The 18,363-nt window shown below is 36.0% G+C and overlaps 1 protein-coding gene across 2 annotated transcripts; it reads right to left on the bottom strand.

The window, feature by feature from the left end:
* Positions 1–878: 878 nt before the first annotated feature.
* LOC127866920 (integrator complex subunit 15-like) lies at positions 879–18,349 on the bottom strand. Of its 2 annotated transcripts, none has more exons than XM_052407785.1 (7): positions 18,270–18,349; positions 10,592–10,795; positions 7,755–7,964; positions 5,239–5,407; positions 3,060–3,521; positions 2,449–2,494; positions 879–1,488 (listed from the first exon to the last, which is right to left on the bottom strand). In XM_052407785.1, exons 2-7 carry the CDS (start codon positions 10,787–10,789, stop codon positions 1,419–1,421), a joined length of 1,155 nt encoding a protein of 384 aa, XP_052263745.1. In that variant the 5' UTR covers positions 10,790–10,795; positions 18,270–18,349; the 3' UTR covers positions 879–1,418. The 2 variants fall into 2 exon arrangements, with proteins under 2 accessions (XP_052263745.1, XP_052263746.1); XM_052407786.1 differs by having other exon boundaries at positions 10,592–10,762; positions 18,270–18,346.
* Positions 18,350–18,363: the final 14 nt, after the last annotated feature.

The following is an 18,363-nucleotide window of genomic DNA, read 5'->3' as shown; positions in this document are numbered from 1 at the left end:
ATGAAAACATATGATAAAACACTGTCACTGATTTACTTGAAATGATATCAAATGACTTTTATCCAAACATGAACTCTTTAATGACACAGAAGTCATGTTTGTAGCCACTGGATATTTTTGTGAATAACACAAAGGACCCTGGGCCCTGTATCACCAACATTCTCAAGTGTTCACCTAAACTCTGAAGATGAGAATACGTATTTTGATGCATTTGTAGTACCATAGAAAGTTAAATTTAGTTAAAGACCTTTCTTACTCAATTCAATTTTTTAAGGGTTTATTCTAATACTTAGATACTGATTAGCAGCAAATGGCATAAAACCTGAACAGACTGTGAGTTACTGGCAGGCTGGCATAAAACCTGAACAGACTGTGAGTTACTGGCAGGCTGGCATAAAACCTGAACAGACTGTGAGTTACTGGCAGGCTGGCATAAAACCTGAACAGACTGTGAGTTACTGGCAGGCTGGCATAAAACCTGAACAGACTGTGAGTTACTGGCAGGCTGGCATAAAACCTGAATAGACTGTGAGTTACTGGCAGGCTGGTATAAAACCTGAACAGACTGTGAGTTACTGGCAGGCTGGTATAAAACCTGAATAGACTGGGAGTTACTGGCAGGCTGGTATAAAACCTGAACAGACTGTGAGTTACTGGCAGGCTGGTATAAAACCTGAACAGACTGTGAGTTACTGGCAGGCTGGTATAAAACCTGAACAGACTGTGAGTTACTGGCAGGCTGGTATAAAACCTGAACAGACTGTGAGTTACTGGCAGGCTGGCATAAAACCTGAACAGACTGTGAGTTACTGGCAGGCTGGTCTGGTTTTATGCTCTTGCATAAAGCCATTTTCACTTTGCTTCAAAGTGGGAAAGGGTTATGAACAGAACAGAACATGTGTTTTATTATGACTTGCACAAAGTACATCGTCAATATAACAAAACAAACAAAGCATAATTAAGAGCATTCATGTCACGGTAATCATATATTTTCAGTAACTACGGTATACCTGTATCTACGGTATACCTGGTCTTTATTATAAAACATTTGATTGTTGTATACATACATAATGTGTTATTCAAAATGTTTAAGTATGTGTCCTTGTTTTACGAGGATGAACTTACATTTTACAAGGAGTTTCGTTTATTTAATGCGTATTTAATAAAAAGAGAAATTTTAATTAATTTGGTTTTGTTTTCAATGCCCAACATTTCCAAAAATTTAAACATCGATGGGCATTGGTAATAATACTTTGGTACATATTTTTTGTGTATCTCCTCTTAAGATGGACATATAAGCATGTTATGTATGTTCGTGATACAAGGCCCTGTTAAAGGTAAGTTCCCCATGTTAAGTTCATGTCATGATCGACCAAACTCAAGCTAGCACAATGGAAGTTGTTTCTCTCAGCAAGATGTCACGATACATCCATGGGCTGTGCCTGGGTTTGTTTCCGATAGCCCAGTGAAACTATCATCTCTAACAATCTGAAAGGAAATCAACATCAAATGACATATGAAAGAAAATCAACATCAAATGACATATGAAAGGAAATCAACATCAAATGACATATGAAAGGAAATCAACATCAAATGACATATGAAAGGAAATCAACATCAAATGACATATGAAAGGAAATCAACATCAAATGACATATGAAAGGAAATCAACATCAAATGACATATGAAGGAAATCAACATCAAATGACATATGAAAGGAAATCAACATCAAATGACATATGAAAGGAAATCAACATCAAATGACATATGAAAGGAAATCAACATCAAATGACATATGAAAGGAAATCAACATCAAATGACATATGAAAGACAAAATATTTAGCAACATATGAGCCTCACTCTGTGAAAAGGGGCTTAATGCATGTGCGTCAAGTGTTGTCCCAGATAAGCCTGTGCAGTTCGCACAGGCTACTGGTAATCAGAGAACACTTTCCGACTTAACTGGATTTTTGCTGAGTAAAGACTTCTTTTAAACAGAAAATACCATTATATATTACAGTGTCATCCCCGATTAGCCTATATGGACTGCACAGGCTATATATGGACTGCACAGGCTAATCTGGGACAACACTTTACTCACATGCATTATAATGCATGTGAGTAAAGTGTTGTCCCAGATAATGCCTGTGCCCCCTTTTTCTCCAAGCACGGCTCATATGACTTGCCACAGAACTATATGGTTAGCATGGCATATGTTTTACTGATTCAAACTTACGACTGCTTGCCAAGTTTCAAAGAAAAATTGCAATGCCACAAAACCACAGTTTTAATGTTAAAGGTATTGTATTATTTCAAAAAGTTACCCAATAGCAAGGTAGGTCTGCATGTGAGCTACCTTTACAAACACCTTGAGTGCGATACACCCATCCATACCCAAATTTTTAAGCAGAGGACCATGATGTCAATGATAAGACAAGACCACCGTACCTGTTTGGTGGAAGACCAGCACTAACTTGTTGAAAGTCAAACTTCTCTGAAAACATTAACACAGAGCATGTTCAGAAGAGAAATTATTTCAACACAAAAATATATGTATCAATACATAAATATTTGTTCATGTTTAACAGTTATTTTTATCACAGAAAGATAAAAAAAAGTATTGTTATAATTTCGGAATAATGTCCTGAAACTATTTTGTTTATCGTCCTGTTTAATGTGTGATTAATATAAGGTATAAAACAAGTAATTTACATTTTTGGTAGCCAACAGGAGTTCCTGCATATTTTAATATTTTTCAAAAACAATTTGGTTGAATATTGATTTTATTAAACGAGTGGCGCTGCAAAGAGTGAAAAAACATTTTTCCAATTATCAAGAGTGAATTAAAATTGATATTCCACCAAATCCAACAAATTTTCTTTTTATTTTATGCTTACAAATTATTACTTTTGTATTTTTGCTAAAAAAATCCGTCTTAACATCATGAAAACTATAATTTTCACTATTAATTTTCACATGATAAAACCATTTCTAATAAAATCAAACATCCCTCGTATTATTTTTATTTCCAACTTCTGTAAGTCAATGTATATACATACCTGACAAAGCTTTGGTAGTTAATGCCATTTGAAGTGTTTGAGCCAGACGATCTACTGAAACATTGACAACATCAAGCATGTCTTCAGAACACTGTCCGCCCCGATAAAATGCAGCAAGAGTCTTTGAAACGATGTTCATATCTCCGAACGAGAACAAATGTTCCTTTAACTCCATGCTCTGATACGCCTGCAAACTTAGCAGGACTCCTAAATGTAATTTAGAGAATAGGCTCAGCAATTTAGAGTCATGTGTTACTGATTTCTTTTCTGTCCCATTCCCATCATTTGTTGCCATGGTGACTATAGGGCCGAGGATACACCAGCGAATGAGGCCTGCCAGGGGGCACGTAAAGCTGGACTGGATACGCACGAGTCTCACAGAGTCTGAACACAAACACGGGTCAGCAGAGATCCAGTCCACTATGCACTCCAACAGCTCCAGGGGTGAAGATTTACTGGCATCTGAAAACAAGAACAGTACTTAAAACACAAAATTGAGGAAGTCTCTCCTTAACAAAAATCAAGTCTAGGCGGAGTGTATCGACTCTGAAAATCTACCTGCGGACTTTAATCATAAACCTTGAGCAAATTCAAAGTGACATCATATTTATTGTTAAATACAGAAACAATTTTATGCTTATAAATACAAAAAGTAAACTTGTTTGTGATCTTAAATATTACAATTGTATTATTAATTACCCGTAATAATAAAATTTTGGGAATTTCTCCCACAACAATATCTTCCGCCCATGGTTATTGCAGATTCTATCACAGTCGCACACGCATGCACATTAGAATGAGAAGGGAGCTTAACATGGGTTACTAGTACTAACCCGATATACCAAAGTTATAAGTATGATGTCAGTTTGATTGTCCATGCACTGTTTATGAATGAAGTCGACATCATTTGATTTTCATTGTTGTGGTGACGTCATGTTTTTGCGGAAAAGTGGAGGACGTTCCGTTAATAAAATTTCTCATTTATAACCTTTAAATCGCGGATTTTTTATTAATAAAATTGTGTAAGAATCGAAATAATCATCAGAAATGAAATGACAACAAGTGTCAGATCTTTTTATCACATGCTTTTGAATGAGCACATTAAATAAATATTTACGCAAACATAATGATAAATCCCGAATTATGTTGACATTTCGTGACGTCATTTGACATTGCAACGTCATTTCAGCAAAATAACAAAAGGCGATTGGTCAATCGAACGAAAACTTAGCCAATGAAAACACTTAAGTATATTACACATGTGTAAGATAAAAATATTTGTAATGGTTATATTACATGGGAAACAGGGTATGGCATGTGATAAATTTTTACGCGTAATTAAATTAAAAAACCACAAAAAAGTAATATATTTATAGTTATCATCTTTAAGATAATTAATTATTGAAATATTTACTGTAACATATACTAATTAAACTAAATGCAAATCGCGTATTAGGCCTGATGTTTTATACGTCAAGGTATGTGCATCTGTCGCTTACATCATTTTAACAAGATGGCGGACTATACAGAATTAAATTGTGACTATCTGCAAAAATGGCAAAAAACGATCGAATTAACAATGGAGATCATACATTTAGAAGGGATTAATGAAATGCCTGTGATAATCAACGATGCATAAAAACATTTTATACATGTATAGCAAAAGCATATTTGTTTGTAATCTACTCAGTGGATGTATGTCACGGAAACGAGTGTTTGCAAATTGTTGGTGTTCAGATTATTCGCAAAGTTAAAACATCTGACACGATTATCGTTTGAAAATGGGATTAGACAAACATGTAAGTGGATCTGTGTATTATCAGATTCATATGCACATATTGCTTTATTATGTTTGTCGTGCTGTACAGTTTACTGAAACAGCATGGGACTTTAATGGACATTGCAAGGTAGATATAATAATATAAATCAAAGTAAGTTAAACACATCAAATACCATTAAATGTTCTTGTTTACATTTTTAAGATGTTTCCACAACTGCCTCTGATGCGATTTCATGTTTCTCCAAAAACAAGGTAAATGTATTCACGGAACGTTTTTGCCCTTTTTTTGCCTAAACTGCGCTTTAAATTCCCTTTTTGAAAGTAATGTGCCATGCTCATTTGCCCTCCTGGGAAAAATACTAGTATGGGAATATAGTGATAAGGGCTATAACAAAGTACCTGTGTATGGGTATATAGTAGTTAGGGCTGTCACAAAGTTGCAGGTAAAGAGAGTGGAGACGGCAGGCAGATTTCTGAAGCTGGAGCTCAAGCTGGGGTAGAGTTGACAGTAGTCCTCCACCAGGCGCTGGGCCATATCACACACATACTGGCTCTGGCTGCCCTGTTCCTGTATAAAAGGGATCATACCATGTGCATAAGGCTGATCAGGGACTACTCTTTCTGCTTTTATAATTATCCTAGAACACAGACTTGCTCCTGTACAACAATGATACTAGCATGACATAAAAAAGATAAAGGTTTTTCTGTGACGTTCGTCCAGTACAAAATTGTATGCATGGAAAATGTGAGCTAAGTTCTGAGACAATTGGGTTTGATGCATATGCCTAAAAAGTTGTATGAGATTTGCAGTCCCCATAGGCTAATCAGAGATGACACTTTATTCTGTTGTGGTATTTTTCTTTTAAAGGAAGTCTTTAGACTTTACTTAGTGAAAATTCAGTCTATGCCATCCTATATTGACCTCGGACAACACTATAAATATAAGCATAATGCACAGTTTTCCCAGATTAAGTGTCATATGTTGTAACAGTTCTTGTTAAAGATATAAGAACTCATGCAAAAGCAAGTTCACTTTGTATAGCCTGCTTTCTGCCTTCTGCCAATCATAACCATGATTCAGCCCAGGGTGACACAATCCTAATATAACACACTGTGTTATGCGGAGATTTTGCTGTGGTGCATTGCTGTGATATTCTTGATTGTAAATATTAATATAAGGGTCACATTGAGCTTAAAATTAAACATTTTTTCCGTTTCACTTTAGTAACCAACAAGAACATGTTTTCTGGAAAATACGTAACGTATTGACAAAACTGAATTCCACTGAGATTAATGTTATTATATTGTTTAAACATGCATTTAAGCCACGCTCTGTGCAAAAAGGGTTTAATAAATATGCGTTAAGTGTCATCCCAGATTAGCCTGTGCAGTCTGCAGATGATACTTTCTGCCGAAACTTAATTTTTGCTAAGAAGAGACTTTATGTAAACAAAAAATATCATAAAAGTGGAAAGTTTTGTCCCTGATAATCTGGGACGACACTTTACTCACATACGTTTAACCTCCTTTTCACAGAGTCTTGGCCCATTTCCATGTTGGTTATGTAAAATACAAATTAATTAATTGTGAATTCAATGTTTACATCCACTTCCACTTTACAGAACAGAAGAGTCTATTTTTTTTTATTTTGGCATTACAAGTCTAAAGACAAAATTGTGAATGTTAAAGTTGCCTTAGTTGCTCATTTTGCTAATCCTTACCATTTAAGTTTTTGGCATGACAAATTCACAAAAACAAGACATTGTTTGCCATTGAGATATAAAGAGTGTACAAAATGATGTGATAAGGGTATCTGATGGGTTTTTAATAGGGATGGCATCGAATACCTATATCGATATTTGAATATTCGCAAATCCATTCAATCGAATATTTGAATATTCGCATAAAACGACTGGATTGATTTAACTTGTATTACTCAGTTTCGTATCCAGTAGGGATATAAATTATACATTGACACAGAAAAACAATTGAATATATAATTGTTGTGTTGAGAAATAGAAAGAAAATATAGCTAAATTGTAAAAACTAACTTTGAAAAAGCCTTTTTAGGCGAAATATATCAGAAAATAGTAAAACTTGTTCTGTGTTAACTTCCATTGTTTTGTAAGTTATATCCGTTTGCTAAACACGAGACTGTTTATTAACGTTGCTATCGAATAATTGTATCGCTGTCGGCTAATATTATGACCGATACTGTAATCGGGCACAAATAAAAGGAAAGAAATCATGTCATAGAAATTTTATTTTATTTGAAATTTTAAAGTAACGATAGCATGTACGTTTATAAAAAACATCATGTCATAGAATTTTATTTTTATTTGAAATATTAAAATAACGATATCATTTACGTTTGTAAAAAGAAACATATAAATAAGTCATGCAAATTACATCACAAAGCCTTTTAGTGGTGACAGCGCCTTTTTAATGCAATGCGCAATGTGAGTAATTCACACATTTTAAACGTAATTATTATTCGCCAGTCAAGTGAAGCCGTTAATTGGCACCCCATTGACAAACAACAGTTTGGGGCCTTTCTTAGAGTGTGTATATTGCATTGCGCAATATACGCTGATACAGGCCGCGTTATCAGTTTGACACGATGAACGTCACATAAAACATGTAAATCCCAAGTGGTTTCGGTAAGCGGCTCTCAGGTCATTAGATATTAGGGCAATTACGTTTGAAAAAAATGCGAATATCCGAATATCAATTCTGTTATTCAAATAACGACCATTCAATCGAATATTCGAATAATTTTGCCATCCCTAGTTTTGAAGTTTGTCACATCCCTACCTAAAATTAGGGAGATAATTGCTTTCAATAAAATAACAAAAACACTTTTAGAACAATTTAGAAAAAGCTTTTCAACATGCTTTGACCATTTTGTCACCTACCTGCATCCACAATGCCACGCAGCCCAGAACTGGTCCACAGCTGATTGAGATTGCCATGGAGACCAGCTTGGTCATCAATACAATCTTGCTGGCGTCAACATGGCCGCCAAATATGGCTGCGAACACACTGTAGCATGAGTGCTCTGGGGCCTGGCGGAGGCTGGAACACACCAGCTCCAGGAGAAGTAGCTCATGAATGGAGTCCAGCTTCTACAAGAACACAGCAGTAGCTTATGTTTGGAGTCCAGCTTCTATTAGAACATAGAGCACTAGCTCATAAATGGAGTCCAGCTTCTTCAAGAACACAGAGCAGTAGCTCATGAATGCAGAACAGTTTCTACAAGAACACAGAGCAGTAGCTCATAAATTGAGTCCAGCTTCTACAAGAACACAGAGCAGTAGCTCATAAAAATGTAGCTCATGAATACACCAGCTCCAGGAGCAGTAGCTCATGAATGGAGTCCAGCTTCTACACGAACACAGAGCAGTAGCTTATGTATGGAGTCCAACTTCGACATAAACCCAGAGCACTAGCTCATGCATGGAGTCCAGCTTCTACAAGAACAGAAAGCAGTAGCTCATGAATGGAGATCAGTTTATACCAGAACACAGTACAGTAGCTCATGAATGGAGTCAAACTTCTACAAGAACACAGAGGGAAAGCACATGAATGGAGTCCAGCTTCTACAAGAACACATAGCAGTAGCTTATACAAATGTAGCTCATGAATAGAGTCCAGTTTCAACAAGAACACAGAGCAGTAGCTCATTTATGGAGTCCAGCATCTACAAAAATACAGAGCAGTAGCTCATGAATGGAGTCCAGCTTCTACAAGCAGGGTTTTTTTTACTAAGAAAGTGACGCAGATATTCGCGTCTTCCCCTACCAGAATTTTTCCCCTAAAAAAACAATTTCCCCTCCAAAATATAATTTTTCACCAAAATATAATATTTTACCCTCAAAAAAATGTTTTTTTTCTTTTGGGAAGTCGACATTTATCCAATTTGTACCATGTAAAACGATCTTGCGCTCTTTCTCTCTCCCGACAAACACTCAAATCTGGGAATACCAGTGATTCTAAATATAGCTCTAAAATAACGTCAACCGGGCAACTAATCGTATTAATCATGTGACTATTTTACTGGATTCCGGTCTTGCGCGAGAAGGGTGTTTCGTCAATTAATTACCGGAAACCCGTTGAATTTTCATCTGGGTTATGTGAAAGCCAAGATATAAACGTTAAAACAGAAAGTCTCACAATTGGCGTTCATACACGAACAAAATAAAACGTTCGGACTCGGAAAATATGAATTGCGTCGACACATTTTTTAAGAATGAATCATCAAAAACCGTTGAAACCCAGCAGGATTCGGAGGTACATGTAATCAACATCGAACATTGTGAAAGTACACAATCGGCAGCTGCCTCACCTTTCCCTTCCAATACTGTAGCAAATCTAAATCATCTACCCATTTATCATGAAATTGAAATCACAATATTGACATCGTCCCCCGGCCCCAGTTGAAAACATTTTCCATTATTAGATCTAACCCTGCAACTTTATTTAGGACTTTAACTTTAATATCATACTTGTTCATGTGTTTAAGAACAAAAAGGTCAGAGACATGCCTCTTTTTCTAAAAAAAAACACCCTGAAGTCTGTAGGTGAGTTATAGACATTGAAATGAACAGTATTTATTTTTTCCCTAAATATGTCTCTTTCGCGCTCTATTTTCCTCTTTGACCCAGCGTCTTCCCCTTTTTCTAAAACAAACCCCTGACAAGAACACAGAGCACTAGCTCATGAATAGTAAAACTTCTTCATGAACACAGAGCAGTAGCTCATGAATGGAGTCCAGCTTATGAATGGAGTCCAGCTTCAACAAGAACACAGAGCAGTAGCCCATGAATGGAGTCCAGCTTCTACATGAACACATAGCAGAAGCTCATGAATGGAGTCTAACATCTACAAGAACACCGAGCAGCAACTCATGAATTGAGTCCAGCTTCTTAGAGAACACAGAGCAGTAAATCATGAATGGAGAACAGTTTCTAAAAGAACACAAAGCTTAGGCAGTAGCTCATGAATAGAGTCCAGCTTCTACAAGAACACAGAGCAGTAGCTCATGACTAGAGTCCAGCTTCTACAATAACACAGAGCAGTAGCTCATGAATGGAGCCCAGATTCTACAAGAACACAAAGAAGTAGCTTATGAATGGAGTAAACTTCTACAAGAACACAGAGCAGTATCTCATGAATGTAGTCCAGCTTCTACAAGAACACAGAGCAGTAGCTCATAAATGGAGTCCAGCTTTTAAAAGAACATAGAGCAGAAGCTCATGTATGGAGTTCAGCTTCTTCAAGAACATAGAGCAGTATCTTATGTATGGAGTTCAGCTTCTATAAGAACACAGAGCAGTAGCACATTAATAGGGTCCAGTTTCTACAAGAACACAGAGCATTTATCACATGGATTGAACCCAGTTTCTAATAGAACACGGAGAATTAGCTCATGAATGATGTCCAGCTTCTACAAGAATAAAAAGCAGTAGCTCATGAAAAATGTCCAACTTCTACATGAACACAAAGCAGTAGCTCATGAATAAAGTCCAGCTTCTACATCAACACGGAGCAGGGTTTCTAAGCAAGCTGTTTTGGGTCAACCTGTCATGGATGTAATAACAAACAGAAAGATGGTTGGGTAAATCACTATATGAGTATCGCATCAAGAAGACAAACAGTGCAAAAACTTCAACTTCAATCAGACAATTGTTTTATTTTCATTCAACTAAAAATTACAGCTATTTTTAAAAGCACTTATAATAATGTCAATAACCTTATTTCTGTGGCCTCTTTTCTTTGCAATGTCTACAATATATTGCTGTGCGATGTCCATGGCAAGTTTTTCGCCACTGCCCCTTGCTGGCATTCCTCGATGGGAGTCAGATGTGAAGTGACGCACCAGAAAGTTCAGCGCCTCCCTTGAGCATTCTGGGAAGTCTAGGTGCTGCAGTTTTAATGTTATATCCGACATACTTCTCTACAACAATTCAAACACATAGTAGTTGAGTGTATAAAAAAGGGAAATTATTAAGAGACTTTTCCCTGATTAAGAAAGTCTTTGGAAAATCCCAGTAATCCCTCTGTACAAACGAACCAGGCCAATTTTATCCATAAAAAGTTTGGATCTGCAATGTTTATAAGTAAATTTGCAGGTATTGGCAAGTGCTTACAGGTTCTGATACAACTGATGTTTGCATTTTCACAACATCACTTATTTCACTACATCACTCACCTATTTCACTACATCACCTATTTCACTCTATCCCACACAAGTATTTCACAACATCACCTATTTCACTACATCACATTTTTCACTACATCAACTATTTCACTCGATCACATTCTAGTATTTCACAACATCACCTATTTCACTACATCACCTTTTTCACTTTGTCACTCAGCTATTTCCTTATATCACTCAAACTATTTCACTAAATCTCTCCACCTTTTTCATTGCATCACCTATTTCACTACAGCACATCACCGACACCCTAATGATCTGTGTGTAACGGCCCTTTCACAAGAAATGTGTAAGATTAATAGGTTATTCTCATGAGTAAATCAAGTGTGTTCCACTTTTTTAGCGCTTTTATTGTACATCCCATACATACTTGTATAGAGAAACAAAAAATAAACGGACTTGGCCATCATCAAACATAAGCAGTTTAACATCAATGTGCGTTCAACCCTAACAATCATCATCTCTTAGATATGCATTTGGAGATATATGAAACACTAGATGCAACAAAAAAAGGAACATAAATCAGCAATTTTTTTGCCAAATAGGGAAAAGTTCCACTACAAAACCAATGAGAAAACAAGAGATGTGTATGTCAGAAACACAATGCCCCCTACTGCGCCACTTTGATTTATAAATTTTTATTTTTGATTATATCCCTTTAAAAAATATTACTTCCCTTGTAAAAATTATCTGTAGCTGCCAAATGATAAATAGAAATTATCTCCTTTTAAGTTTTTTACTTCCCTTAGATTAGTTTTTTTTACCTTTGACCTTGAAGGATGACCTTGACCTTTCACCACTCAAAATGTGCAGCTCCATGAGATATACATGCATGCCAAATATCAAGTTGCTATCTTCAATATTGCAAAAGTTATGGCCAATGTTAAAGTTTTCCGACGGACAGACTGACTGACAGACAGTTCAAATGCTATATGCCACCCTACCGGGGGCATAAAAATTAGCGCGAACAAACATGAAATTGGGAAAATTTGTGTCATGAAATCTTTCAATTGGTAATATAAATGGGTCTTTCAAATTGCTTGGCATAATCAACAAAAACTTATTCAAACATTCATGTACATGCATTTTGACTTGGAATGTTCAGTGCTCATTTATTTATTTACTTAAAGTAAAGGCACTTGAAATTGACCAAATTTTCCTTCCTTTTGGAAATGTTTCCCATGGGAAAGCATCTATTACTGGTACTTCATAATGAAGGAAACAAATCACTGGTATTTTGAGATCACCCAACTATACTTATGCATACATACACACTGTCTATATCTACATTAACTACGTTAGATTACTGATCGCCAAAATGGCCATTACAATTCCTGGTTGGCGATCAAAAATAAGATTTTCATGAAACTGGCGATTGAAAAAAATGGACCCTCTGATTTTCAAATTCACTCTCTAAATTTTTGTTTTCAGGCCATATAAATCGCCAGAAACATTGTGTATCAATATTCCCTACTTTAAAAGAGCACTTGGTACCTACTTACGCAAGTTATCGCCATAAACACCATATGGGGTAATAGATAATTCACTGATAAGAGATATAGCATGACATGCATATCAAATATTCAAGCTACATTACACAGTCATGTTTGCTGACATGGATACATCACCAGAAATTCCCAAGTAATATTTCAGTCGCCAAACTGTGATGTTCACCGCCCAATCGGTTTACGAGAATGCGTATGAGGGCGGAGTAAACCGCAGCGAATATAATTTTTGCTTGACGTCGGTCACGAAGTAATTGTTTAACGCAGACAGATTAACAAAGAATCACAGTTTTACCATTTACGCAGTATAAAACGGCAACTAAAACATTACATCAAAGACTGCATCTGGCATCATTATCACACCTTTTACATGTTTTTCAACCAACTTGCATCATTTTCGAACTCATCCAAGATATTATTGGGATGAATCTTCTGACCAAGTTTCATGAAGATTGGACAATAAATGTGGCCTCTAGAGTGTTAACAAGATTTTACTTATATAGCCATATAAAGCCATATAAAGAAAAATGCCCCGCCCCTTGGCAGCCATGTTTTTCAAGCAAAGGTTACCATTTTTGAACTCATCCAAGATATCATTGGGACAAATCTTCTGAGCAAGTTTCATGAAGATTGGAAAATTAATGTGGCCTCTAGAGTGTTAACAAGGTTTTACTATAACCATATAAAGAAAAACGCCCCGCCCCCTGGAGGCCATGTTTTTCAACCAACCGGCATCATTTTCGAACTCGTCCAAGATATTATTGGGATGAATCTTCTGACCAAGTTTCATTAAGATCAGACAATAAATGTGTCCTCTAGAGTGTTAACAAGATTTTACTATAGCCATATAAGGAAAAATGCCCCGCCCCTTGGCAGCCATATTTTTCAAGCAAACAAAACCCTTTTCGAACTCATCCAAGATATCATTGAGACCAATCTACTGACGAAATTACATGAAGATTGGACAATAAATGCGGCCTCTAGAGAGTTAACAAGGCAAATGTTGACACCGCACGATGGACAAAAGGGCGATCACAAAAGCTCACCATGAGCACGTTGTGCTCAGGTGAGCTAACAAGAGCTGTCAGAGGACAGCGCTTGACTATTCGAGTGCTTGACAGTATAACGTAAGCCATCATGGAAAAATTGTTCATATTCAATAATTTATTAGACGATTTTTCAAAAATAAAAAATGGAAAAAAAAACAAACATTTTTTTTTGGGGGGGGGGGGTAGGGGGGTTAAAAAGGGGGGTATAATGTTGGGTGTGGTCATTTATAAGACGATCTTTCAAAAATAAAAAAATGAAAAACATTTATTTTTTTTAATTTGGGGGGGGGGGGTGGGTAGTGGGGGGGTCGAGAGGGGGGGTATAATGTGGGGTGTGGTCATTTATTAGATGATCTTTTAAAAATAAAAAAGGGAAAAAATAAAAAAAATTGGGGGGGGGGGGAACAGGGATTCTGTGTTGGGGCGTGGGGTATTGTTTGGGTGGAATCCATTGTGGTATTCAGGTAAGTGTTGTTTTGTCAAAGTTTAATAAAATCTGATCATTAATAAAGAAGTTATGGCAATGTAAGCAAAATGTTCAATTGTCTAAGTACAAAAGGGGCAATAATTCTGTCAAAATGCTTGATACAGTTGTCTGCTCTTGTTTATAGGTTGGGGTCATGATGGTAAACAAGTATGCAAAATATGAAAGCAATATGTCAAGGGACACAGGAAAGATTTGGGGTAGTACGCAAACTTGAACATAGATTTATCAATAATATGCATATTCTAAGTATAAAAGGGGCATAATTCTGTCAAAATGCTTGATACAGTTGTTTGCTCTTGTTTATAGGTTGGGGTCATGTTGGTAAACAAGTATGCAAAATATGAAAGCAATATGTCAAGGGACATAGGAAATATTTGGGGTAGTATGCAAACTTTAACATTTGCACGCTAACGCCAACGCTAACGCCTGGGTGAGCAGGATAGCTCCACTATATATATTTCATATATAATAGTCAAGCTAAAAATGTGTCAATTTACGACTAAGACATTGCAGTAAAAGTATTTTTAGAGAGCCAAAAAGCACCAGACTACGTTGCTTGACAAGTGTGTTTGTTAAAAATATTGGGGAGAGGGGGGGGAATTCCTGTCATTATATGAAAATGAATAACAAGAGCACTGCATAACGGGTGCCACGCTCGACTTCAGGTGCAGTTTGAATAGATTAAAACGTTGTCAGATTTTTTTTATTTTTTTTTACAGGTCACAGTGACCTTGACCTTTGACCTAGTGACCCAAAAATGGGTGTGGCATGTAGAACTCATCAAGGTGTAGCTACATATGAAGTTTCAAAGTTGTAGGTTGAAGAACTTTGATTTTAGAGCCAATGTCTTTAGAGCCAACGACGATGGACATGACACAACACGACGAACTGGCTATGACAATACCTCGGGTTTTCTCCGAAAATAGCCGAGCTAAAATTGAAATGATAATAAATGAAATGCAGCATTTAATTTCAGAGGAAAAATATTTTATTTACCGTAATAACTCAATGTTTTTGGACACTTAAAAATAATTATTTATTTTCATGTCGAAAAACTTAGATACGAAAAATATTCACAAAAAACAGGTGTCCGACAACTTAGATTGGAAAATTAAAGTGTCCGAAAATAGCGTCAATTGTATCAACGACTACCGGTAATAGCAAGCGCTTGTAAATTACCATGCCATGAAGTATAAATAACAGTTATATATGTTTGCACTGAGTTTTAAATAATTTTCAATGCTTAATTTATTTGACAGACAGTTACTATAAGGTTGCATTTTGACCAACGAGTTCAAAGATGAGCATGTTATGTACCGATACTCGCTAGTATGAACCTGTAATTAACACAATAAAAAAAGCAAACTATAAATTCTTTGTTTGTTCATTTCCGATAGTTGTTGTCTAACACCTTCCATTGTTCTTCTTAAAACTTGCAATAGAGTGCATCACACTTTGAAGCGTTTAGTATTTGTCACAGTTATTTTACTGAGAAGGGGTAGTACAATTGCGGTAGATAATTGAACTGTTAATTGGCACTACCTCTGGTAATTGTCACAACGCTTACCGGAATGCTATCGGGCCAAACCATTGTTTAATGCCGGTTAACAAGGTTATTTACCTAATGAAGCAAATGTAATGGTCCGTTGCCCTCAGGAATGCAGGCACCTGCCATGTTTTATGGTGTTAATCTGGTTGTAAAACCCCATGATCGAAGTGTTATTAGATATAGAAAACAGAAATTTGGTAAAATAGCGCTGTAAAATATACTGTCCGAAAACTTAGAGACATTACTCATGGACGAAAACTTGTGTGTCCGAAAATTAAGAGTCACGAAAAATAATTATTTTTGCTAAAAAAAGGGGTGTCAAAAAACTTAGAGTGTCCGAAAACATAGAGTAATTACGGTAAATGTGTTTTGATTGATAATTAAAAACAATGCTTTTTGATACCAATACATTTAACATATAATAATTATGTTGTTGTTCGTTCTTTGTTAGTCTCATACTGTGACACAAAGCAACAGGTACACTCATATATAGAGCAAATTAGCTTATATGTGGGTAGTCATCGTAAGGCTGAAATCTGGCTACGACTTTTTTCCTTAGCACCAATGTAGATCAATGACCTGTTATATCCACAGGTGGAAGTAACGTACCCTGGATAGTATATGGGCCCAGGAGCCCAATATATTCAAATAAATAATATAAAAACATGTTTAATGAGAGAAAAATTGACAAAGAGCCATGAAAAAAATCCCCACCCTCTGATATTGGAATCATAAAGTGGTTTCATATGCATGCACTATGTGACATGCCTCGTTGTTTTGAAGGAATAGGACGCAAGCTATAAAGTATGGGGAGAAAACTCAAAAATATTGTTTGAAAGTCTGTCCCAGATTTATTCTCATGGACAAAACGGGCTCGAAATATTGCTTGGTTATCAGCCGACTGTGAGTAAACGACTGGACAGATTTCTTTGAAGTAAATTTTTTTGAAAGGTTGTCCAATTGCCCATAAGACCAAGGGATGCTTTGGATTAAAGCTATTTTTGACATGTTTGCGGCCCGCGAAGACAGGTCTATGATAAATTCTAGATAATGACCTTGCTATGATTCCAATATCAGAGGGTAGGGATTTTTTTTCATGGCTCTTTGTCAATTTTTCTCTCATTAAACATGATTGTATATATTTATTTGAATATATTGGGCTCCTGGGCCCATATACTATCCAGCAGGGATGGAAATTAGTGGTTGCCCGTGAGCCTGGGGCAAGTAGATTTTGGCCTGGGCAACTCAATTTCAAAAGTTGGTAGTCCGGCTGGGCAACTAACTTTTTTAAGCTTGAAACAATTCAGTGCAATGAAAATTGAATACAAATTGGTGACCATGGATTAATTATGATTTAAATAATATTCATTACAACATGTATTAAGGCATAGGAAATGATAATATTCAGGCTCATAATTTCAATTATACATAATGCATTAAAAGTGTGTCATGTGAGCAATGTTATGTAATTATCTATTACTTTATTTAAAGAATGTAGTAGGTACACATGCCATGAAATGTACATTATATCTGGGCTCGTTTCTCTTTAGCTGGGCATCCAACATACTAAAGATGCAGGTTGCCCGTGCTGGCAACCAATAGTAAAAAGTTAGTTCCCATCCCTGTCCAGGGTACGTTACTTCCACCTGTGGTTATATTGAGATCTTTGGATCCTGCAAACCATGATGTCATGGATCTATAGAGTATTTGAATTTAAATATTAGAAAAATTTTGATAATAAAAGAGAGCTATGTGGTTTAATAACTCTATAGTAGTGTAGATTTTTAAAACTTACATGCATAAAATTATAAAAATGGGCTTGAAAAAGGGGACACCCACTTCTGCATCAACCCCATTTCGTGCTTTTTACTGCTGTGCCTGAACAAATCTTATAGGATAGGCCTGAAATTTCTCTTACTCAATTAAATAATGCTAAGTTTGTTGTTATGTCATAACAATTAATATAAGCGGTTTTAAAAATGAACACATGATGTTTTAGGCTAGATTGCACTTTACCGTTACGCATCTGTTTACCACTATTGACAAAGCGGGGGTTCCAATACTAAGGAAATATATAGGATAAAAAGGATTATTAGGTGTTGCGTTAGGTGTTAGCTGTTTCGGGTTAGGGTTAAAGTACGCTTTTCCGTTCTTTTTTACATTGTACGTACCGGTAAAGTGCAATTGCCCCATGATTTAGATCACAGGTACTTGACAATTTTTTTTTTGTCCTTATATATATAATAAGATACTACTCTTATTATATATATAAGGACCAAACTTTTTTTTTCAAGTACCTGTGATTTAGATATGTTTATTAATCAAGGTGCAAACGACAACTTAGTAAACTAAAGAAGACAATAACAACCATCTATACGTTTACTTAATGTCCGTATATTGGTAACTTTACTCTCAAGATGCCAAATATACAATGAACTATAATGCTGTAGTTCAGACCGCAAAGTAACAAACATGGGTACGAACAATGTCAAGTGCGAATGATTACAGTATATTTCAGTGGTAAAACATCATAAACAGCCATCAAGATTGTTTGTCTGATATGATAAAACACATAAACATACAAAGGCAATGCATATATTTGGACGAGACAAAATATTACCAATTTTGGATCAGGGATTTTGTATTGAAGCTCGCCTTTGGTACGAAGTTATAGCCGGAAACAGAATTGGTTTGGGGATCAGCTAATAATATTT

The sequence above is a fragment of the Dreissena polymorpha genome, chromosome 2 (genome assembly GCF_020536995.1).
Source record: "Dreissena polymorpha isolate Duluth1 chromosome 2, UMN_Dpol_1.0, whole genome shotgun sequence".
NCBI lineage: Eukaryota > Metazoa > Mollusca > Bivalvia > Myida > Dreissenidae > Dreissena > Dreissena polymorpha.
The sequence above is the reverse complement of the archived record's forward strand: the minus strand, read 5'-3'. Positions and strand labels throughout refer to the sequence as shown.

Coding starts and splice junctions, on each gene's coding strand:
- LOC127866920 (XM_052407785.1), bottom strand. CDS start 10,789: ATGTCGGATATAACATTAAAACTGCAGCACCTAGACTTCCCAGAATGC. Junction 2,495..3,059: donor AACTACCAAAGCTTTGTCAG/GTATGTATATAC, acceptor TAATGTTTTCAG/AGAAGTTTGACTTTCAACAA. Junction 1,489..2,448: donor GCTGGTCTTCCACCAAACAG/GTACGGTGGTCT, acceptor ATTTCCTTTCAG/ATTGTTAGAGATGATAGTTT.